The sequence below is a fragment of the Vitis riparia genome, chromosome 15 (assembly GCF_004353265.1).
Source record: "Vitis riparia cultivar Riparia Gloire de Montpellier isolate 1030 chromosome 15, EGFV_Vit.rip_1.0, whole genome shotgun sequence".
NCBI classification, from domain to species: Eukaryota; Viridiplantae; Streptophyta; class Magnoliopsida; order Vitales; family Vitaceae; genus Vitis; species Vitis riparia.
In genome coordinates this window covers 4,500,286-4,524,164 of record NC_048445.1, presented here as the reverse complement: position 1 = coordinate 4,524,164, position 23,879 = coordinate 4,500,286, and the positions used below count along the sequence as shown (strand labels likewise).

The following is a 23,879-nucleotide window of genomic DNA, read 5'->3' as shown; positions in this document are numbered from 1 at the left end:
TCGAAGTAATGAATTGTGGATGCACTAAAAATCAATAAGTATTTTTTTACCCATTAATCATTGTTTGCCTATCATGGGTTAGCCATCCATTATTGTTTTGACATTAATTCAGGTTACCATTTTTTAGCATCAATTATTGTTTTGTCATCAATCCATTAATTTCTTTAAGATCAATTACCTTTTCCTTTTTTCCTTTTTTCTTTTTTTTTTTGCCATTAATCATTATTTTACCATGGATCTATTTCTAAATTTTTAGTAATCGATGAATGTTTTGTCATCAATCAATTAGTATTTTTTTGGTCACCAATCATTGTTTTGTCATCATCAATCTCTGTTTTTAAGCATTAAGGAGTCTGAATTAAATCAAATGCCACTCATCCATATAAATATCAATCTAAATTTAGTTTTGTCGTATTTTTCTTAGCTTTGGATTAGAAAATTTTTGTATATATTGATATCTATAAAAATAACATCATTACAAATCATATTAATAATATAAATAAAATAAGTTAATAAGTTAATAATAATAAGCTATCTGATTAAAACAGTTAATTGAAAACCTTGAAAATTTAGGACATGTTCTCTAAAATAAAAAATAAAAAATAAAAAATAAAACAAGGTTTATAACAAAAAACAGTTTTTTCCTTTTTATTTAAAAAAATAAAAAAAATAATATTTTTGGATAATATATTTTAGTTGTTTTCTGATTATTGTTTTATAAAATGATTTTATATTAAAAATAAAGTACTAGGTATAAAATTTATTTTTAAAATATATTAATTTTTTTAGAATTGTTTTCATAAACCGTTAGAAAGTGGAGTTTTAATTTTTAAATTTTGTCTTATTTTAACAAAAAAAAAAAAAATTATATGTAAATAATTGAATTGAGAAACGAAATTTATGTTAATTTAGTGTAATTTTAGTTTTATTTATTATAGATAGTTGATTGAAATGACATCGAATTAAAATATTAAAGATATTAAAAATGAGAAGATGGGATGACTTGAAGATGAAGGGGATTTTTTCATTTGACGTGAACTTGGTAAGATTCATCTTAATTTGTTAGCTAGTTGGTGTTAAATTATTATTAATTCCAAAAATAATAATAATAAATTAATAACACATCAAATTACTTGATATTCAAGAGTCCTAGTTAGTGTTGGTCAATAGGACGACAATTCTAATTTTCCATTTTTATTTAAATTTTGGGGTTTTTTAAAAAGGCGATTTAAGTTAAATTTTTTGTGAAAATCCTAAAAAATTAATTGATATTTAATTTTCAAAATTAAGATTTTAAAAGTTGAAGCCATCAAATTCTTTAGTGACATTTAATTTTATCACTCAATCTTTAGACTTGGGGTTTGGTTTTTGAGTTATGACTTAAAGGCTTTAAGTTACTTTTTTATTATAAAGTTTTCTTATTCCCACACGTAATCTCTGGAATGCGAGTACCATATTTATATACACGCTCGACTCCGTGTGCGTACGTTTTTCCAACAACGGTGCTTCAATCCAGAAACGCCGAACTTACTCGCTATATCAGTTTCGTCATCTTCGACGATCACACCGTAGAGCGAGTAATCGTCTGAGTTCAGACACACGAAAAATTCGTCCACTACCTCTCGAAGCCTTCCGATTTTAGGGTTTTCAGATGGACAGAACCGTCGCTTGACTTCACAACGATCGTGCACAAATGTCGACGGCCAGGTCGTCCGCGGACGCTACCGATACGACGCCGTTGCTTCATGCATCGGTTTCCGACCAAATTCTACGTTCTCGGCGGCTCATCCGCCGGCCTCCAAGCCTGCGAGGCGCCGCGAGGTTTCTCCGGCGGGCGAGCAGCCGGAGGATCATGCGGGAGCCCTCGATGCGAGTGAGAGAAACGGCCGCTGAACAGCTAGAGGAGCGGCAAAGTGATTGGGCGTATTCGAAGCCTATAGTGATCCTTGATATTGTTTGGAATCTGGCGTTCGTGGTTGTGGCGATGACCGTCTTGGTCATGAGTAGAGATGAGACGCCGTCGACGCCGTTGAGATTGTGGATTATAGGGTATGGCTTGCAGTGCGTGTTGCATATGGTGTGTGTTTGTGTCGAGTATAAGAGACGGCGTCGTTTGGCGAGTTCAGGGGCGGTGGAACGCAGCGGAGGATGGGGCAGTGGCCATTTGAGTTCGAGTTCGGGAAGTGATGAAGGGGATCCTATTGATTATAGGGTGGAAGTAAGGAATCGCGATGAAGATGAAACTAGGTAACGATTATCTGTTTGGTTGCTGAGACAATTTTGGAATTTTGAATTTCCTGTTTCTTTTCATTTTCTGGGTAAAGTTATTTTTTTTTCCTTCATAGTTTGCTTGGTTGCTAAGCAAACACAGGGAAAGGACAGAAACTGAAGCTGCAATTTCAGTCTTTTTCATGTTTAAATTTTCTGGGAGAAGTTTCAGGCATAAAAAGTAGGATAGAAAATTTTATTTTCTTTTGGTCTCGTATTTTTCTCAGCAACCAAACGCTGTGCGCTGCTGTGTTTGGTGGTTGGAAAACATGTTTCTGCAAAAGAATTCGGGGTTTTAAATTTTGGTGACTAAAAATTTGACTTGATTGTGAAATTTCTGAAGCTTGATGGGGACTTGCTTTTGCATGTATTCATGCTCAAAATTCCCAACTTGTGGGATCGCAGTTAAAATTTTCTACGAACTAGCATTCTAAAGTAAAGGACCCTTGCAGAAAAAACAACTGTTGAATCAGTTGAAATGACTCAAACTCAAAATAGTCTCGACCAAAGTACTTGGAGATGTCTGCATGCATCCTCTTGGCATTAAATATACATATATTTTAAAAAAGCATATCATATCGGGCAAATATTAAATCACTTGATTGTTTCTTGATGAGCTAGATCACTTGATTTTTCAGTTTGGTTCTAGCGTTTAGGTATGGACTTGGTTTCTTTCAGTATAGTTGTTGATCCATAAGCTGCTCATATCGGGTTCTATGCAAGATTCAACGCTTCAGTTTAGTTGTTAGTCCATATGGGACACTTATATGTTTGTTGTGTGATAATATCCTATCCTTCTGCTGAGTTGGATTTGTAAGTTTGTAGGACATGAAGTTTTAGACCAAAAATTCTGAGATCCAAATCATTTTTGAAAACCAAGTAAATTCTATCTCTCAGAATTTGAAATCCAAGTTATATGCTTAACTTAAAAATGAAATTAGAGGAAATGAACATCCTTTACTCCATGACTGTACTCATGAATATACTCATCATTTCTCCTGTAGTGTTGCTAAGCATCTGGAGTCTGCAAATACTATGTTCTCGTTTATTTGGTGGATCATTGGATTCTACTGGGTATCTGCTGGTGGCCAAGATTTGACACGTGACTCACCTCAACTTTACTGGTGAATACACTTTTCTTTCATTAGCTTCAAGCTTTTGTTTGCATATCTTTTCTGTTACTTACACTTGTTTCTGTTTTACAGGCTCTGTATCGTATTTTTGGCATTTGATGTGTTCTTTGTTGTTATCTGTGTTGCTGTGGCCTGTGTCATTGGTATTGCTGTTTGCTGTTGTCTTCCATGTATAATAGCAATCTTATATACGGTCGCAGATCAGGTAATTCATGACAAATAATGCTTTTCCTATTTCTATAAATTATCTGAAAAGACAACATATTTCCTCAGGCCACCATTCTTCAACTTTAGTTGAGAAACTTGAAAGTGTAGCTTTTGTCATAGGAGTGGACAAAGGTTTGGACACAAAAAAAAAGAAAAAAAATCATCTATTAGGGAATACGAACAACTGAATCATGCAGACAACATGTGTCATGCTTGACACCCATAACTTTTTCTTTTAACCACGTTTGTTTCCTTTGTTTGCAATGGAGCACTATTGAGCTATTTTAATAAGCTGAACATTAGAGCCTAGCCATGCCAGGGGGACATTGGACTTGAACAAAATCCTTGTGGATGCATTTTAATTGAGGTCACCAATCAAGTGGAGTTATACTTAAGGTAGATGGGCTAAGATATTTCAAAGCCATCATGTTTTGATATTGTGTCACAATTGTCTTAGCAGGGAAGAGTTTTGGGTTCAATATCATTTATTGAGTCAGAAGCCTTGATTTTAGAGAGTAGTAAGTATGGCATTTGTCACTCCTCTAAACTAGGAGCTATTAGTTAAGTCAGTAAACTGGGGTTCTAATACAGAATGATTTTGTGGATGGATATTTTGGATGGAAAAGTTTAGCACTAGGTTGGAGATGTCTTTTTGGGACCCATTGTCAGTGCAGAGAAACGACATTAAATCCTGCTGTTAGGGGTTGAGCTAATGGGGTTTCTCAAGAATGAGAATGTGGGAAAGCATGGAATTGGACGTGGATTGTGGAATTAATATTAAAAGAAAGCTCTTGTACAAAATGATGGGTCTTGTGAATGTGCCACAAAAATGGATTCATGTAGCTGACCACAAATGGGTGCAGTTAAAGTGCTGAGCTCAGTGTCTTATTGAAAAGGGGAGTAGTGTAATAACCACCTGGCTAAGTGGTATCATACTTTACAACTTAATTGCAGTTTCAAACTGTACTATCCTAAAAATGGAGCAACAATAACACAATAAGTGCCTATAAAATCTGGTATGAATGGTACTTGAAAGATAACAGAAATCCTGTTCTATTGCCATACTTAGTAAGAACTTGCCAGAAAAAATGAGCACACTGGCAATAATTCGAGTATACATGTTATTAAGAAATTTTATGTTTTTGGGAGAATGATTTTTTGAGAGTCAAAATACTGGAAAATAGTGTTAAACATTGAGAGATGAGAATTCAGCTTGATCATGTACTTTCATCAATATTTCTATCTTCTACTGTTACAAAATTCTGTCTGGTTGTTTAATGAGGTGTGTAGTTGAGCTATTCTTCATATAGGGACACTGGTTTGCTGGGTAACTGTTTGATCAATTTTCTTTTCCATCAGTATTGCCGAATGTTCCTTTCCTAGATTGATAGCACTTTCTATATGATAACAGGAAGGTGCAACCAAGGAAGAAATCGAGAGACTTCCAAAATACAAGTTCCGGAGGATTGGCGAGTCTGAGAAACTTAATGGTGAGATTCAGGAATCTTTTGGTGGGATAATGACGGAGTGCGACACTGACACACCCATGGAACATGTTATTCCCCAGGAGGATGCTGTAAGTTCATTCATGCAGTTTCATTTACTTCTATTTTGAAAATTTTCTGAAATATCTTCCAACAACTGCTTCATGATTGGCAGAAAGGCTATGTATGAGTTGCATCCAGGGCTTGGACCCAAAGCCTGGTATCCCAATCAGTATAACTGGTCACATGGCACATAGCCATTTAGTAGATCAGATTCCTCTGCAAGATTGGATTCTTATTCTGATTCTAAAATTTGTCTCTATGTAACCACCTCCTCCAATACCACCCACCCTGGACATACCAAGGATGAATCCCATTTGTTCTTTTCATTTTTTTCTTTTTCCACTAGATTATCAAAAAGTAGCATGATATTTGAGATACGATAACCAAACCCAGGCCATAAGAAGGGATTATATAAAAAGAAATAGCAGTTTTAACACAAACCCTTTGATGACCTGCAGGAATGTTGTATCTGCCTCTCTGCCTACGAGGATGAAACCGAGCTGCGCGAGCTCCCTTGCCGTCACCGCTTCCACTGCACCTGCATAGACAAGTGGCTATACATCAATGCCACCTGCCCTCTCTGCAAGCTGAACATACTAAAAAATGCCAGCCAAAGTGGGTGTGAAGGAGGATAATAAAAAACATAAACTCTTCTCGAGTAGAGATTGATTTAGCATCTATCTATGTTGTGTGTGTGGTTTGTGCATATTGACTGCTGGCATCGGAGCTTCGTTCTACACAGATCCAGTGCAAGTGGCGATGCTAAGGGTTGACAAAGCTATCCTCCTATGAGTGGTTAATGTATATGGGTGTCCCAAGATTTTGTGGTGTGGAACCGCCATAGCTCATGTAGATGCTGCCGATTGGAACTCTCTTTCAATGTCTAATTTTCTTGAGAGCTAGGATTATGACATGTTAGGTTTCAACACTTCTCTATATTTCAATAAATGGGGGTCCGGTCACTCTTATTACTCATCAGAGATGAAAGAATAAAATACATATTTAACATTTCTCTTCCTGATGTTCTTCTTCCCTCTGTTGCATTTCATTTCCTTGATTTTCTTCGAGATTTGTTCTTATTGGAATAACTTGAACGGAGAAAGATTGAAGTGAAGTTTGAAAATAATTTTTTTTTATAATAAATATTCAGTTTATTTGTAATAAAATAATGAAAAAAAGAAAAGAAAAAAGGAGGAGCTCGGATGCGCGAGTTCTCGTCCGAAAGATCAGACGATGGTGATGAGACCCGGTCATCACATTTTAGCGCAAATTTTTCGTCACTGCCCCACAGTCGGCTCGAACCCTGGACCACCCCAAGGGCCACGAACTGGCAAACCACTTGACTACATTGTGGTTGGTGTCTTTCTTTGTTCTTTTTTTGGTTCTAATTGTAATTGTCTTGATTTTTTGGTTTCTCCCATGAGGTTAGGCCAAACCAATTGAATCTTGGAGGTGCTAGATAATCATTTTTAATGCTTATTGGGCTTGACGTAAGTTCTGATTATCCAAGGAATAAACATTTTTATAATATTTATAAGTTTATTATCTTATATATAATAATATTTATTTATTTATTTTATTTTTTAAAATTACAAAATTATAATTATATCCTTTATTATTTTATTTTATATACGTTTTATTATTATTTATTTATTTTAGAAAATTATCTTATTTATTATTAAAATTTTGATATAAATATTTAGTATAAAATGTCACAACTCTTATCTTAAAAAGATAATTACTCGGTTTAAAAAATTAAGATATTAATCCATTTTTATTATCTCAAAATTTTTAAATTAATAAATGGGGAGAGAGCTCAGATGCGCCAGTTGTCGTCCGAAAGATCAGACGATGGTGATGGGACCCAGCCATCACAATTCAGCGCAAATTACTCATCACAGCCTTCTCCAATGATTCCAGCCTTGGACTCGAACCCTGGTCCAAACCAAGGGCTAGGGATCTAGTGAACCACTTGACCATTCTGCGGCTCCATGGTTTTCCCTTTTTTCTCTTTCTAATTGTAATAGTGCTTTTCTGACACAAGGTTATATTCGATGATATTTAAAATTAAGTATCAATATATAAAATTTATTCAAAAATAAAAAAGAAATTAAAATTGATTTATTATTATCCCAATAAAAAAAAGAAAGAGGGGATCACCTGAAAAAATCACTCTTGGTACTCATCCAAATATAGATGATAAGTCAACTTTCCAAATAATTTTTTTCTTCTAGATTTGTTTATATTATGATACAGGAAAATATTTTTTTAATAAATATTCAAAATATATTTTTTATTTTTATTTGACAAAAAAATATCAAGAGAGCTCAGATGCACAAGTTCTCGTCCGAAAGATCTGACGATGGTGATGGGACCCAGCCATCACAGTTTAGCGCATGTTACTCATCACTGCTCTTCTCTCCAAATTTCCTGGCCACGGGCTCGAACCCTGGTCCAAACCCCAAGGGACCAGTTAACCATCCCACTATGGGCCCTTGTTGTTCTTTTGTTGTTTTTCATTTCCCTATTCTCAAAAGGCTTATGTTATAACTAATTTTAATTATATTTGATTTTCTTTGATATTTTTTATAGAATAATCAAATATAATAAAATAATTTTTCTTTTGTATTTTCTAGCACCAGATATAAACCAAAATCATTATTTTAGTGATCTATTTTGGATTTAAGATGATATTATTGCTCTCAAACATGTGTATAACATGATACAATACTCACAATTTAATACTTAGCATATTTCTTAATGGATTTATTGTTAATATAATTTACTAATAACTTATTTTAATAAAAAGTGACAATTTAATATAAAGAAAAAAAACACAAAAGGCTAAAAATTATTCTATTAGAATCCAACAAAAAAAAAGGGAACGGATCCATCAACCGTCACAATTTTTTATTTTTTTGTGAAACCAAACAGAACCTTATTTATTTATCTATTCTCGAGTTTATTAATACTTATTCATGAATTCTAGTATTTAAAAATATGAACCATTTTCCAATCAATCAAACATGTCACCACCACCACCACCAATAATAATAATAATTTTTAAAAAAGGAAAATTTATGATTATTTAAAAAAAAAAAAAGGGAGGGACGGGTGGAGAGGAGAGCTCAGATGCGCGTATTGTCGTCCGATACATCAGACGTCGGTGATGAGACCCAGCCATCACGGTTTAGCGCAAACCAATCTTCACTGCTCTCTCTCAATCACCCCGAACAGGATTCGAACCTCGGCCCAAGCACCGGGTTTTCCTTAATGCTTCGACCACTCGACCACTTAATCCTCACGGCTCGATTACTTCATTTTAGTTGTTATCTTTTTAATGATTCAGATGGCATATCAGTTTGATTTGGTGGAAGATTGGGGAAATATTTGACTATGGAATGCAGGAAATAAACGCGATGAGGGAAAAAAAAATAAAAATCTGTTGTATTTGTCTTCCTTAAGAATCAGACAAGGGTGATAGGACCCATCCATCACGATTTAGCGCGAAGCAATCCTCATGGCTCTCTCAACCCTGGCCTAGGGTGACGACAGGTTTGCTTGACAACCATTTCTCCACTCCTGCATCTTGCTCTCATTCTTCTTTTTCTCTCTCTCTTGATCCTTCACTTGTTTCAGTTCAGATTACAGAATCATTTGAAATCTTGCTGTTTTTTCCCCCCAAAATTAGATTTAGGCTTAGGGTTTGTTTATAGCGGAAACCAGATCTGATTCGGAAATTTGAAACTATTGTTCTGGATTTTGATTCGGAATTTCTAAAATTATGTACACTATTAGTGGAAAATCCATTTTCGATTAGGAAATTTAGAACTCTTGTTCTTAATTTTCTTTCCCCATTTATTCACTTCTTTTTCATTTCCTCCCAACCGCTCTTCTCCCACCGAACACGCTATTAATTTTTTTATTTTTTTTTCTTTTCAGTTAGACCTGGTGGAAGGTTGGATATTTGGATTATGGAATGTAGCATGGAAAAGCCAAGGCAAACAAAATTCGCTTGTTTGATTTGAAATAGGAGGATCAAGAGAGAGAAAAAAATCAAAATATATATATAAAAAAAAAAGGGAGAAGAGAGCTCAGATGCGCGTATTGTCGTCCGATACATCAGACGTTGGTGATGAGACCCAGCCATCACGGGTTTAGCGCAAATCAATCCTCACTGCTCTCTTCATTTCTCCTTCCAGGATTCGAACCCCTGTCTGAGCTCTAGGTTTTCCCAGGGCTCCGACCACTCGGCCGCTTAATCCTTATGGTTGATTCTTTCATTTAACCTTTTTATCATTGAGATGGCATAATTGAAGAAAATAGTAAAATACTTGTTAGGTTATTCTGGTGGAAGGTTAGGAAATGTTTGACTACTGAATGTGGGAAATAAAGGCAATGACAGAAAAAAACAAATAAATCTCTTGTATTTATATAAAATAGGAATTATTTATATTTCAGAAATATAAAAAATAAATTTGATATAAGAGGGCTAGACGAGGTAAAAGCCCTTATTTTCAACCATTTAAGGAATAAAAATAATAGTATTTTTTTTAATATTTGATTTACGAGGAAAAATATAAAATAAAATTATATATAATTAAAATCAGTTCAAAATCTATATATTTTGAAATTATTTAATTTTCATACAGAAGAAAAATAAGTAAAATGAATCTCAAATAATTTATTAAATTTATTTTTTAATATATTTTTGTTTTTGTATTTATATATACATATGGTAAAAGTTAAAATAAGTGAAATAAAAGTGGTTTTTTTTTTTTAATTTTAATACTAAATATCTAATTAGATTAAGAAGAAAAATAACATATTTTGACTTTTTTTTATTCAATTAAAAATATTGACAAAAAAAGTTAAAAGTTAAGAAAAAAAATAAAAAAACAATAAGCTAAAAGTTGAAAGTAAATTGTATTTAGCTCTAAGTAAAAAAGTTTTAAAAAAAGATCACTTAATAAATAAAAATAATTTATTGATTTTATATATATTTTTTATTTTCTCTTTTTAGAATTTTGGATAGTCAAACTTAGAAGATTTTTCATTAAGTTAATGATATCAAGCACATTCAATAAGTTACATTTTTATTATTTTTAAAAATAGAAAATATAAATGATAATTTTAATTATATATTAAATATACATAATTAATTAAAAATATAGATAATCTCGATTATATTATCAGTTTTGTCCTTTAAATAGTTACAAAATTTTATCTAAGAGCACCTTAAATTTTACTTTATTTGATCTTTTTATGAAAATCTTTTTAAAGCTTTTTTCAAATTTTTAGAGATTTAACTGATTTTTAAAAAGTCTATTTTTATTAAAATGTTTAAATGTTAATTAAATTTTTTTTTTAAAAAAATCCTAAAATCTCATGGAATTATTACAATATATATATATATATATATATATATAATTTTTTAAAAATTAAACTCATTAGGTAAAATAAAAAGAATCAAAGAGAGAAGCTCACATGCGCATTTTGTCTTCTTTAAGAATCAGACAAAGGTGGATAGAACCCATCCATCACGATTTAGAGCAAAGCAATCCTCCCGGCTCTCTGCGCGGAGTCGAACCCTGGTCTATGGCGACGTCAGGTATGCTTGATAACCAGTTCTCCACTCCTGCTTCTTGCTTTGTTCTTCATTTTTCATGTCTCTTCTTATTCTTCATTTTTTGCTGTTTTTTTTTTTTTTTTTTTTTCTTTTTTCCCCAAAATTAGGTTTAGGCGTACTGGAAATTTAGGAAGAAATTTAGGGTTTGTTTATAGCGGAAATCAGATCTGATTCGGAAATTTGAAAACTTTTGTTGTTTTTCCTTGAAAAGGTATAAGTATTTGGGTTAGGATTTTTGGAACTCTTGTTCTTAATTTTCTTTCCCCGAAACATTAGAAGCTATGATCTGCTTGGAAATAAAACAAAACAGGTGATTTTTGAGAACCAGATATTTCTAGGGCCTCTTACACGATCTTTAAGCTTTTTCGAAATAAAACAGTTATTTTGAGAATCTATTCCCAAAAAGGTTATTTTTAGAATAAATTTTAGATTATTTGTTAAAACAAATTTGAGGTGTTATGTTTTTAATTGTTTCGTACTAATAATTGAAAATATAAAGAATATTTTAGAACCTCAATATTTTATAAAACTAATCATATTGGTTCGGTTTCAATTGAGAGTTTTAAAAATTAACCTTATCGGTTTGATTTTCGATTTTCTTGTCTCATGTCTCATAATAGATAAAAATCTGAGTAAATCGATAGTTAAAAACTTACATATAATTATTTGATATTTGATAAGTTTTTTATATTAGATTTTATTAAAGTAATTTAATTTTTTATATTATGTTTAAATTAATGATAAATGTATTTAATATATTTTTAACATAAAATTCAATTTAGGTTGTGTTTATTTTTTGGTTAAATAGAAAAAATAAAAATATTTGACTTTTTCTATTCAATTAAAAGTGACTTGTTGACATCATCCAATATAATTAAATTGAACTTATCGATTTTTATTCAGGATAAAAGGATATATCAAGTTTGTGACTGAAGATTTGCGAGAGGAAATTTAAAAACATTTTAGCTATTATCTTACCAGAGGATAGATTAAGCCTAGCTGGATAGTTGTAACTGAAAAACTCTCAAGGCTGAAGCAGTAGAGTTTTTAGAAGATGATCATCAAATCCTGGTATGGCATTCAGGAAATGTCCACCATCTAGGACTTCATGATACTTGATCCAACCCACACGCTGGCTTATATGTTTTTGTAGGCTAGCTGGCACGATGCCATCTTCGCATCCTTGCCAAAGGTGAACTGGAAAAGATGGCGGCGGCAAGTGATCCATTGGATCAAATTCCCACTTCCCAAACATCACCATTAAGTCCCGGTGCAACGACTCATGTTCACCTTGTAGGGTAGATATGTTCCTCCTCTGCCATCAGAGACAAAGCTAGAATTCAACTCATGTCCTACCCCTTAAATATTAAGAGTTGGCATTCAAAGAGTAATAATGAATGATGGAGATCTTGGTTGTTTTATGAGAATCATCACCTGATGGAAAATCCCTGAGGATATAGCTCGGTCGCGAAACTGAGAGTCTAGGTGATTGGGGAGGAAAGTGTTGCCTTGGATGACTGTGGGAGAAGGTAACCAAGATTGGTTCACCCACCAATTTAGCAGCCATGGAGCATAGTATGCCACTCTCAGTAGCCACTGGTCTCCCACCGCCTGTTGATAGTAAGCCTCCTTCGACAAATCCTTGGGGAATCCAGGCCACCTATAATTTATAACAGGCGCAAGCAGTGCTGCTCCTGCCAATCTGAGAATAGATTGATCCACTGTTAGGATTAAGATTTATCATCCCGTTTCTCAACTTGCTTGTTTTAACTTTTTACTTTGTTAGGAAAAGGCTCTTAGATTTTCCAGTGAATTAGAGCCTGTTTGGAACAACATTTAAGAACATTTTTTTTAAAAATATGAAACTGTTTTTCAGACTCAAAAATACATTTAATAATTTTTGTACAGAAACAGTTTTTTGATAACAGAGTGTTATTTATTTATTTTTTGTAATATATTTTAATTGTTTTCGATTGTTTTAATTTATTTTAACTTGCTTTTTCATTGTTTTAAAAAATAATTGAATAAATATAAAAAATGATTGAAAATAAAACACTACAAATAAAAGTTATTTTTAAAAAAAATTTGAAACACAAATAGATTTTTGTTTTATAAAATATCATAGAACTGTTTTTAAAAACTATTGTCAAAAATTATTTTTGAAAGACCTTAGGTATTGTTTGGGAATATCTTCCAAAATAATTTTTAAAAACAATTTTTGACATCAGTTTTGAAAAATAGTTTCATAATATTTTATAAAACAGAAGTTTATTTGAGAACTTACAATGCTTTTAACTTGTTTTTTATGTTTTTAAATATTTCTTTGAAAATAATTGTTTAACTATAATGTATTATTTTTCATATTTATATAACAAAATAAAAATAAGGAAAAATAATTAAAATATGTTTTTTATAAAACAACCCATTTTGATAGAAGTTTTCAAAAAAAAAAAATTTTTGTCAAAAATTTATCTAATGTGTTTTCAAGTCTCAAGAATGAAGTCATGAGGTAGTACTATTACCGATAGTATAATCAAAGTATCGAGAATGAAGTCATGAGGTAGTGCTATTACTGGTAGTATAATCAAAGTATCGATGAATCCGTAATTATCAATATTTTTATAGGTGAAAGCATAATTTACTGAACTTATTTTCAATGTCACCGACGTTAGAACACATATGGATATGGAATATCACCTGTCTGGTATGTACTTGAGGCATGCCCAAGCTACGTAACCACCCATCGAAGTTCCCACCACATAAAACTTCTTGCCCAGCTCTAAAGCATCTGCAAGCTCTTCAACATCAGAGGCTTCACTTCCCAACCATCTCCTAGGGTTTGGATCACTCTCCCCATGCCCGGCTCTGTCGTAACAGACCATGTATATGCCCATCTCTTCTATTATTTCCTGCAACACGTTTTCCTCTAAAGCCACTTAAAAAATCCAATTCCTTAGATAGCAAAAGTATATGAATAAAAAAAATGTCTAAGCATGCAAAACAAATAATAGTAATGGTAAGCATTAGAAGGGAAAAGTTACAGGGGAAGCTCTGAGAAGGTCGAGCCTGGAGCCAGTAAAGCCATGGGCAAGGATGATCTTAAACTTGGCTTTGCCCCTAGGCACCCCAGTCTCCGAGTAAGCGAGCCACCTCCCATCCTTTAATCGGATTCTCTGGGCTGTCACCGGGGGGCCGCCTAGTGAACCACATAACTTAGATTTCTGGGGCTGAACCACTTTGCCTAGAAAAGTTGCCATGTTGTGAGCAAGGATCCTTCCTAGTCCCCGGACCTGCACTGGAACTAAGTGCATGCGTTGGCTTTATAATATTGAATTGGGCAGGGCTTGGTCACCCCCACGTGGCAGTTCCTTCTAACGAATTTATTAGTCTGCCAAAGGTGAAACCGTGAAAGGACATGCCATCCTTGGATCAGATATCAATCATTTTATTAGGTTATTTAATCTGGGAAAATGGTCCTCTTCTATTAAATGTCCTGTAGTCATTGGTCCAAGATTCAAGAATAATATTCGATTTCCCATATTGGGTACGTGATCATTTTTCTGAAAGTAATAAACTAGTTCATCAAAAATGACAAGCCACGTGAGTGAGTATGGGGCTCTGTGAAATATAATTTTTTTTTTTATAGATAGTACGTGTTTGATTATACTCGTAACGTAATCAGATTCCCTGCGATCCTCTAAATCTCAAAAAAAAAAAAAAAAAAAAAAAAAAAAAAAAATCTATTTCCTTTGTTGAACTAGTTATTATTCTTAGGGTGACACTTTAGCTTATAGTTGACTAAAGCATTTGCCTCGAAGGTTAGCTAAGTAGATAATCCATTCCGATTAGAGCATAAGAAACTTGTAAAGTATCTTACAACCCTACATTTACCCTGAGAAAAATAGTCCAAATTAATGCAAGATAGATAGGATGGAAAGGTATATTTTTAGTATTAACAGATAATGAATGAGAAAAACTTTGTAGATATTGGAGTGAAACTTTGATTATAAAAGAAATCTTAGTTCTATAAAGTTAAAAATAGAAGTAATAATTTTAGTTTAATTTTTTTAATTATTTTTAAATCAAAAACGATTTACCTTAAGAACTGATAGTAAAAATATCAAAAGTTCTTTGAAAATAAAAATTCTTTAAAGCTATCTATGAAAAGATGGATAAAATTCTAGAACCTTTTAATTGACTTTAAACCAAAATTTGAATATATTAAAAGAAAAAAAAAATATATTAACAAATTAGTTAAGTGGACAAATGATTATTAATGATTAATTTTCTATTTTGTTTACAAAAATATGACCCAAAGCAAACCAACTAAATCCAAAACCTTTCACTATGAAACCATATCTCTAAACAAAGGGTTAAATCCAAATTTGAAATTTAACTTTCTATATTCTCAAAAGCTTTTTAAAGAATATAAAGTCATTGTGTATAGTTTTTGTTCTTTAAAATGGGAGAATTTTCTTAACCAAATCATAGTGTGGGGTTTCCCCAGCGGAGTCGCCATTTTGTGGACCCTGCATTTTGGCTCAATGCGTTTCCCACTCGATGGCGAGCTCGAATTTTTATATTTGAAAAATTGATTTTATTTAATGTTTGAAAAATGACTTGGAGCCGCCACTTATTTTTGTTTTATTTTTAAAGGGTAAACAAAATAAGAAAGAAAAACCCTAAGTGTGACTCCTTATTTTGGAAAAGACAATCTACGAAAAACCGGATTGGGTTCGGGGGTCAGGTTACTTATCAGGAAGGTACGGTAAAGAACCGTAGCACCCCTCTAAGTCCCTAAAGTCGGGTCTCTACTAATAAAATGAAGCAATCGTGACATCTAATAAAGAAATCAATGAATACCCGAATTGATCATGCACATATGGGAATCAGAAAATGCATAGACACTGATCAAAGTAAAAATGGGTACGTACCTGGGCATCAAACGATCAATATACTATCACAAAAATGGGGTCAGTGTACAATAAAGAGTATAAGCATAGCTTACATGTCACTAAATCAAGTACAAAAGTCATCACATGTCACAATTCATTCAAATTGATTTTTATTTTAAAGAAAGATTCTTTGATGTAGGGCCCCCACCAAAGCCCGTTTATTTTACATGAATCAATTCCATAAATTCCATCACTTGGAACTACGGAATTTAATTCTTACTTATTTTTTAAAACATTTTAAAAACAAAGAAAATGCAAAAGTGGCTTGCCGGGAGGAAAATGGCAACCAAATTTTATTGAAAATGGGATTTCGGTATCTAAAAAAAATTCTAAGGATGGACAATGGGAAAATTTGGATTATTTGAGAATCAGAATTTGAGAGAAATATTTGCAAAAGGAGATTTGAGAAATCATTTTCAAAAATCAAATAAGAAGAAAACTAAGAATGCCACATGGTCCAAAGGTGGCCATGCAAAATGGGTTAAGCTCGCGGGTCCAGCGTGCAAAGGGGGACTGTTCTTTGCAGATATCATTGATACTAGCCCACCAACCCGAAGAAATCATAACCTATTCAACATGCTCAAGGTTCCAGCTGGTAGCGACTCTATACCTTCCTTGGCCTTCTGTCACTCAATTACGTCATTTTCTGAGCTTCAAAGAAAACAACCGGATCATCGTCTTGAAACTCATTCATCTCATCGTCGACATATGTCACAAGGAATTCAGGCTCACAACTTTTTAGACCATGAATCTTCTTTCCCTTATCTTGGCAGCAAAGGCACGCAAATACTCAGCACGAACAGCACCAGACGCGTTAACCCAATCTGATCTGTAGATGCAAGCAAAGAGCCGTGAGAAAGGCATAGCCGTCGGCGGCTGCTCCATCTCCTCTCTCTCGTCAATCTCCGAACTGTTTTGTTGCTGGGTGATTTTTATTCTCATCTTCCACAGATGACTTTGACGAGAATGATTACCGAGGTGTATCAGACGGAAAACTCGTAGCCACAATTCTCGTCCGAATTATCATTTTGCCATGCGCCTTCGTCAAGGTTCAGAGAGTAACTGAGCAGACCATATTAGACTCCACGATTCTGGTCTTGTTAAATTGCCGAATAAAAAAAAATCTCTCATCTATGCCCGACAGCAAACTATCTCCACAATTATTTGCACTTCAATGTTGAGTCACCAAGTGTCGAAGCTGCCAAGATGGGCAATGAACTTGACAATTACGATGGAAGCTTCATTTGCATTAATATGGGTAGTCCTCCCACTTCATTCTTGCTGCCACCAAAGAAAATTATAGCCTTCACCATAGCTAGGGTATCCCTTTTTTTTTGTTATTTCTTCGTCAAGTGATCGGAATTCACGAATAGAGATAAACACCACTTCCTCAATATAGCAACTGGCATATATTGCGTCCATGAGAGGAATGATAAAACCAATTGCTTTCAAAAATACCGCCAGCGCCTTCCTTATGCGCGACCAGATATCCTTCCACAATGACTTCAAGATTGGATCAAAACTCTCAATACCGTGTATGGCAACAGCTTCAGCTATAGCAGCCTATGACAGAGCAGCAATAATTTTTTTCTTTTGAATCCCATCATCAAACCCAGGCTCAAAGATCTTGACAAGAGACCTCTGGTGAGGAAACACGACGTAATCAATTAAAACAGAAATCTGTTGTGCGATTATGATACCAGTGTACTGAGCTTGCCATGATTTCTAGGATTCCAATGACGCGCCCAACGTGGCACAATCCTAAACAATCAATAGCCCAACTGAAACTTGATCCTTCATGGATATGTCATCTCGTTGTAATGGATTGTATATTGCCTGCAACTTTGATCTTACCGTCTCTGAGACACTCGGATAGGTAATAGAGAACAGTCCGCGTGTTGAAACTGAAGCAGTAAGCCCTTCACCAGCTGCCAGTCCGATTCAGTGCTTTCAGCATGTGCAGAAGCAGAGTCTGGGGCAGCCTCAATCTTCCCTTCAATTACCAAACCCTGAGAATCAGAAGCTACAACATCATTTGCCTTGGTTCTCACTTTTTCATCATCACTAGAAGATTTTGGGTGGCTCAGAGGCTACATGAACCTCACCCCCAGATTTATTCTTTCTTTTTTTTTTAATCTTTCTGCCACTTCAGCCTGGTAGAAGGCAGTAATCAATTCTGGTCTCAGAATACAAAAATGGGGACCCAGGTCCAGTAGAGTTTGCATCACAAGGAATTACTCTCATGAGGTCCAAAAGATAGCGCCTGTCATCACTACCAACAATGCCTTTGCATCCCACTAGTGCAACTAATTTGAAAACACTCCCAGAACTGTCACGGACCGTATGTTCCTTCAAATGAAGGTGTTTGGCTGCCTCTAATACCTTGGAATGAATGTCTTCATTCCAGCATATTTTTTAGCCATTGTCAACCAAACCATGCAGAGGAAAGTCTGATTTATCCCCTTGAAGGCTCGCTCTTAGCAGTTGATTTCATAGCGTTTGTGGCTTCATCTGCTACTTGGTAAGATTGTAGGGCTTCATGCATGTGGCAAAATGGGCAACAAATGGGCAATGCAGGGAATGAGGGGTGAGTGGCAAATATGAAAGGCACGTGATCTCATGGATGAGGTGTAGTCACTGGTAGAGAGAGAGAAGGTAAGAAATGTGGGTAACGCGGGTATGAAAACAATGGGTTTAGTGGCCCTGAGTTCATGTAGCATGGATTGGCTGTGGGCACATGCAGCTAGGGATGAACACTAATGTAGAAACGGTGAAGAAAAAGAGAGAAAGAGAGTGGTGGGAATGTGACGTGGTATAGAAATGGGCATGGGGATATAATGGGTATAAGGTTATGGGTATGATAGGATTTAGAGAGAGAAATACGATAAGTGGAGTATGATATGGGTTTTCAATGTATAAACCATGCGTATTCGGAGAGAGAGAGAGAGGATGGGGTGAGCATGTAAGTGTGAAGTGGGTATGAGGCTAACGGAATAGAGAAATGGAGATAGTATGCATGAACATGGAGGTTATACATTAGGAAATGCGTGTAAAGGAATGAGCCAGAGGTAGGAAACTATCAACAGCTAGAGCACCTTGAGGTTGAATCAATTCAGAACACCCACTGAAAATTCTTATATAGCTTCACGAAATCAGCTGGAAGTGCCCTCTCAAAGTTCTTCGTATGTCCTACCAAAACATCTTGCTCTTCTACAGCACCAAGAGAAATCTTTTGTAACATGACTGTGCTCTCTTCATTTCCTGAAATTCTCTCAAACTCGTCACTTGGCATTCTAACTTCAGCATCCTCAATACCCGATATCTCAAAGGACCCAGAAGCTGATTCCAGTGGGAACAAACCCAATCATCCGATGTCAAACGCAACAATACCTCATAACATCATAAAATCTTCTCGAGAAGAAGAGAAATCCATCCCCCATTTGCAAGCCAGAAGCAAAAGAAAAATAAAAGGGAGGAGAAAACAAAGGAAAAACTAAAACAAATTTAAATAACAAAACTTAGTCCAAGCTTCATCTCATGGACGATCAGTGAGCTTGAAAGAAAATGAGTGGGTTAGACAAGAGGTATAGTTCAAATATGAGTGGCTAACGTGACTGCAAACATCGAGGAAGAACGAAATCAAACTAGTTCCCAACAGAACCAAATGAAGAATGAACACATTAAAGCACTATAAAAACAATTTAGAGATCACTAAAAAAAGAAACATGTGATTCTCTATACCTTCTCACAATCAACATAATGCTAAAAACAATCAATGACAAACTGAAGAAAACAAAGACTACTGAGGAATGAGAGGATTGCAGAGTACGTACCTGGTTTCCTCAAGTGAAGATGGTTAAATTCCAGTTCATTCCATGGATTTCTCCCTCACAAGCTCCTCAAGCCAGAGGTTCTTTCACCCCAAGAAATCTTTCTCAAACAGCAACAAAACCTTATCTCCCCCTCTTTGAAAATATCTCACCAAATAAAACCAGCCATGAAGACACCTCTCTCTTTACTCCAAAATATCCTCTTCCCGGAAGAATCAGTCTCTGAAAATCTCACCCCCCCCAAAAAGCTCTCTGTAACTCTCTAATGGCAGCCTCCTCTCTAAAAGCTCTCTCCGCCCCAGCTCCAAAACCCAGGATACCCTTTTTTCCTCCTAGCCAAAAGCTCTTCCTCTAACAACAGAAAAATCCCCTTTTCTTATCCCCCGGATCTGCCCCTCCTCTAACAACCTACAGAAAACCATCCCAAAAGCACCACTCTCCCGCTTGCAGCCTCTCTCTCCCCAGCTCCTGCTAACGGCATGCAGGAATCTTCTAGAATTTCATTGCCACGTGTCGACCTCTCATTGGTCCTCCAAAAAGCAAGGCTGATTCACCTGTGGCCACTGAGGAAAAGACACGTGGCTCGCTGGGGCTCCTCCACGTGGCAAAACCAGCTGCAGCAAAGAAAAGCCTAAATGGGGGTCTACAGTATGCATATGGAAAAATTGCTTCAGTCTTAGCCCAACATCCTCAAAATCTTCAAAATTAACTTATTCTTTAAAAGCCTAAAAATTCCAAAGAAAAAAAAGGAAAAATCTTAGAAAACTAAGAAAATTGATAAATGATTTAAAAGCTAACACAACAAAAAACTAGAACGAGAAATGACTTGTCCCAATAAATTTCCTAAATATTATAGTAGGTATAGAGTTTTTCAAATATATGATCTTAGACTAACAAAAAATAAATTATATTTTCTTATTCATAAAACAAGAACTATGCCCATTCGGAGAACCCAACCTTTAGAACATATAATATTTAAAAATCCGATTACAATCATTGATGAAGAAAACTTTATAATAAGATTGATCATAGAATTACTATAACCATCTTCTTATCTTAGTGATCATCTAGATTTTAGGATAATTTTGATGAAAATATTTTTTTTTAATATAAAAAGTGTTTTTTAAAATCATTTCAAAATGGGCTGAGGCGATTAGCAACAATCTTAGCCGTAGCACCATATATTGAAACGTGACGTAGAACACTAACAAATTGTTAACCAATCTGAGCTGTAGCACCATATATTGAAGCGTGACGTAGAACACTAACAAATTCTTTAGCTAGTCGACGATTAATCATATAGATGTTGTCTTATCCATTTTGGTGATGGTCAAAGTCTAAACATATGTATGAACCCGGAAATACCTTAGAAATTTCATCAAAACATAATGAACCAACGTAGAAAGTGACATAAATTTCAAACTTCATGACAAGACATATTCAAAGGCTCAACCACATGGTAGTTTAAAGCGTTATTTTGATCAAGAGTTTCACACCAAAGGACAAACTAAACCTTGCTGGATGGTTCGTAGAACCTCCTTTTATTGGAGTTGTGACTCAAAAACTCTCAAGGCTGAAGCAACAGCGTTTTGAGAAGATGATCATCAAATCCCGGTATGGCATTCAGAAAGTGCCCACCTCCTGGGACTTCATGATACTTGATCCAACCCACACGCTGGCTTACATACTTCTGCAGGCTGGCCGGCACTATGCCGTCTTCACACCCTTGCCAAAGGTGAACAGGAAAACATGGCGGCGGCAAGTCCATCGGATCAAATTCCCACTTCCCAAACATCACCATTAAGTCCCTGTGCAGCGACTCGTTTTCACCTTGTAGGGTAGATATGTTCCTCCTCTGCCATCAGAGACAAAGCTAGAATATTTCAACTCATGTCCTAACCCTTAAATTGTGAGAGTTGGTATTCAGAGAGTAATGAATTGTTTTATAAGGCATAATCACCTGATGGAAAATCCCTGAGGATATAGCTCGATCGCGAAACTGAGAGTCTAGGTGATTGGGGAGGAAAGTGTTGCCTTGGATGACTGTGGGAGAAGGTAACCAAGACTGGTTCACCCACCAGTTTAGAAGCCATGGAGCGTAGTATGCCACTCTCAGTAGCCACTGGTCTCCCACTGCCTGCTGGTAGTAAGCCTCCTTTGACAAATCCTTGGGGAACCTAGGCCACCTATAATTTATAACAGGCGCGACCAGTGCTGCTCCTGCCAATCTGAAAGTGGATTTCACCATTAGGGTTATGATCTATAATCCCATTTCTCCCTCTCTCTCTCTCTCTCTCTCTCTCTTTTTTTTTTTTTTTTTAACATTTTACCTTTGGTAGGAAAACGATTCTTATATTTTGGAGAAAAGTATGTAGCTTTTCTTCACCGTATTTTTTAAGGATCAAATCATATTATATTATACTTTATGAAATAAAATATCCTAGAATAGATATAATATTAAGATAGCAATTGTACGACATTATCCAACAGTTTGGTTATATATAACATCAATTCAATACTTACTAAAAACTCATATATTAAGTCGGATTATTTGCTAAAACTTAATACTTATTATTCAGTGATTTAAGTTGATTTTAAGTTAAATTATATTTAAATTGTTTAAAATTTATTTCTTAATTCTTATTTTAAATATTAATGTTATTTGATAAAATTAATTTAAAATTTATTATAAATTACTAAATTGATATATTTATTTTTATAAATTATAATTAAGACAAATAAAGTCAAGTAACAATAGATGTCATAGAGTAGCCACAATGAAGGTTATGAAATAGTAATAAAGATTGTGAAGGAAATTAAGACAAGTGAGAATAAAAAGGTAAAATAAATATATAAACTTAAAAATAAGTTAATTATTTTATTTATTATTTAAAGTTGTTTTTTACTCTAAGTTATATTATTAAGCAATTTTACCAAATATATTTAATTTATTTAGTAATTTAAATTAAGTTATTTTTAAGTTATTAAGTTAGTTTAATAAACAGCTAATAAATCTTATGTTATTATTTTTACTTTAATCTTATTTATTTATTTTATACTATTGTAACAACTAGAAACTTTATTTGTGGGGTAAAAATGACCTTTTAAAATTTAAAAATTATTTAATTCCATTCCTCCTTATAATTTAAAATTTTAATAATATCACTCAACAAAGGTCTAAAAATAAAAAAATAAAAAAAATAAAAAAAATAAAAAATCAGGACACATACTCTGTTTGGCTCCCGGGAAGCACCAAGAAAAGGGAAGAACATAGCTTAAAGTTACGAACAGCGAACTACCTGTGTGGAATGTATTTGAGGCATGCCCAAACCACATACCCACCCATTGACGTTCCCACCAAATAAAACTTTTGGCCCAGCTCCAAAGCATCTGCAAGCTCTTCAACATCAGAGGCTTCACTTCCCAACCATTTCCTAGTGTTTGGATCGCTCTCCCCATGCCCAGCTCTATCGTAGCCCACCATGTATATGCCCATCTCTTCTATTATTTCCTGCACCATGTTTTCAACTAAAGCCACTTAAAAGTTCTTCATACGTTATGATGATGTAGTAATGGTCAAGAACACCCTTTAAAGGACAACTGAAGACTAATAGTAGAGATTATGAGGCAAATATTACCGGAGAAGCTCTGAGAAAGTCGAGCCTTGAGCCAGTAAAGCCATGGGCGAGGATGATCTTAAACTGGGCTTTGTCCTTAGGCACTCCACTCTCCGAGTAAGCCAGGAACCGCCCATCCTTTAAACGGAGTCTCTGCGCTGTGACCGGAGGGCCGCCTGGTGAACCACATAAACTAGAGAACTTCTGGGGTTGAAACGCCTTGTAGAACCAACCTAGAAAAGTTTCCATTCTGTGTGGAAAAAATTTTCTGAGCTACCAAACAGATGCATGTGTTAGGTTTTAATCTGTGGTGGTGGTAACCACAAGAACTGAGCAAAATTAATTACGGTACGACGTGTAACTCGTTTCAGTGGCACCACCTCTGTATAGTCGGACAAAGATAGGAGTATAGGACATCTTACACGCCCAATTTAATGGAATGACACCTACTACAATTCATTTTTTTAGGGACGTGTATTGGATCCGTTGTATCAAAAAATTAAAATTCACCTGAAAAAGTTACATAATTGATTGATGGTGCTACTATAAAATATGAAAAGATGAAAATATTCTTTAAAACTATTTTAAGTAATTTCTATCGTGATATTTCACAAACTTTTTTATCTTAATTTTTTTTAATAATTATTTTAAAATTTTATTATTTTTAGAAAACTAATTTTTTTTTTAAAAAAT

The 23,879-nt window shown here is 34.6% G+C and overlaps 2 protein-coding genes and 6 non-coding genes across 8 annotated transcripts; 1 reads left to right on the top strand and 7 right to left on the bottom strand.

Moving 5' to 3' along the window:
- The first annotated feature begins 1,495 nt into the window (after positions 1-1,495).
- Positions 1,496-6,173, top strand: LOC117932335 (E3 ubiquitin-protein ligase At1g12760-like). Its single transcript, XM_034853547.1, has 5 exons — positions 1,496-2,247; positions 3,273-3,392; positions 3,474-3,606; positions 5,020-5,184; positions 5,614-6,173. Exons 1-5 carry the CDS (start codon positions 1,694-1,696, stop codon positions 5,788-5,790), a joined length of 1,149 nt encoding a protein of 382 aa, XP_034709438.1. The 5' UTR covers positions 1,496-1,693; the 3' UTR covers positions 5,791-6,173.
- A 176-nt stretch (positions 6,174-6,349) lies between these two features.
- On the bottom strand, positions 6,350-6,441 carry LOC117932839. Its single transcript, XR_004654244.1, has one exon. It is a non-coding gene; the product is annotated as a small nucleolar RNA snoR114 (small nucleolar RNA).
- Positions 6,442-6,967: 526 nt separating this feature from the next.
- Positions 6,968-7,059, bottom strand: LOC117932836. The gene has a single exon (XR_004654242.1). It is a non-coding gene; the product is annotated as a small nucleolar RNA snoR114 (small nucleolar RNA).
- Positions 7,060-7,478: 419 nt separating this feature from the next.
- On the bottom strand, positions 7,479-7,570 carry LOC117932833. Its single transcript, XR_004654240.1, has one exon. It is a non-coding gene; the product is annotated as a small nucleolar RNA snoR114 (small nucleolar RNA).
- Positions 7,571-8,279: 709 nt separating this feature from the next.
- Positions 8,280-8,371, bottom strand: LOC117932837. The gene has a single exon (XR_004654243.1). It is a non-coding gene; the product is annotated as a small nucleolar RNA snoR114 (small nucleolar RNA).
- An 874-nt stretch (positions 8,372-9,245) lies between these two features.
- Positions 9,246-9,338, bottom strand: LOC117932835. The gene has a single exon (XR_004654241.1). It is a non-coding gene; the product is annotated as a small nucleolar RNA snoR114 (small nucleolar RNA).
- Positions 9,339-10,634: 1,296 nt separating this feature from the next.
- Positions 10,635-10,728, bottom strand: LOC117932840. The gene has a single exon (XR_004654245.1). It is a non-coding gene; the product is annotated as a small nucleolar RNA snoR114 (small nucleolar RNA).
- Positions 10,729-11,636: 908 nt separating this feature from the next.
- LOC117932627 lies at positions 11,637-23,570 on the bottom strand. Its single transcript, XM_034853906.1, has 13 exons — positions 23,208-23,570; positions 22,869-23,080; positions 21,530-21,797; positions 21,139-21,424; positions 18,865-19,078; positions 17,594-17,803; positions 17,440-17,500; positions 17,198-17,302; positions 16,484-16,681; positions 13,826-14,074; positions 13,482-13,693; positions 12,219-12,486; positions 11,637-12,099 (listed from the first exon to the last, which is right to left on the bottom strand). Exons 1-13 carry the CDS (start codon positions 23,433-23,435, stop codon positions 11,809-11,811), a joined length of 2,802 nt encoding a protein of 933 aa, XP_034709797.1. The 5' UTR covers positions 23,436-23,570; the 3' UTR covers positions 11,637-11,808.
- Between the last annotated feature and the right edge of the window lie 309 nt (positions 23,571-23,879).

Excerpts from the sequence above, each read along its gene's own strand:
- LOC117932627 (XM_034853906.1), bottom strand. The coding sequence starts at position 23,435 with ATGGAAACTTTTCTAGGTTGGTTCTACAAGGCGTTTCAACCCCAGAAG. Across the intron at positions 17,303-17,439 it reads ATGGCAAGCTCAGTACACTG|GCTGCTATAGCTGAAGCTGT; the intron begins GTATCATAATCG and ends GCTCTGTCATAG. Across the intron at positions 13,694-13,825 it reads ACCTTCTCAGAGCTTCCCCT|GAAATAATAGAAGAGATGGG; the intron begins GTAACTTTTCCC and ends AACGTGTTGCAG.
- LOC117932335 (XM_034853547.1), top strand. The coding sequence starts at position 1,694 with ATGTCGACGGCCAGGTCGTCCGCGGACGCTACCGATACGACGCCGTTG. Across the intron at positions 2,248-3,272 it reads CGCGATGAAGATGAAACTAG|TGTTGCTAAGCATCTGGAGT; the intron begins GTAACGATTATC and ends TTTCTCCTGTAG. Across the intron at positions 5,185-5,613 it reads TTATTCCCCAGGAGGATGCT|GAATGTTGTATCTGCCTCTC; the intron begins GTAAGTTCATTC and ends GATGACCTGCAG.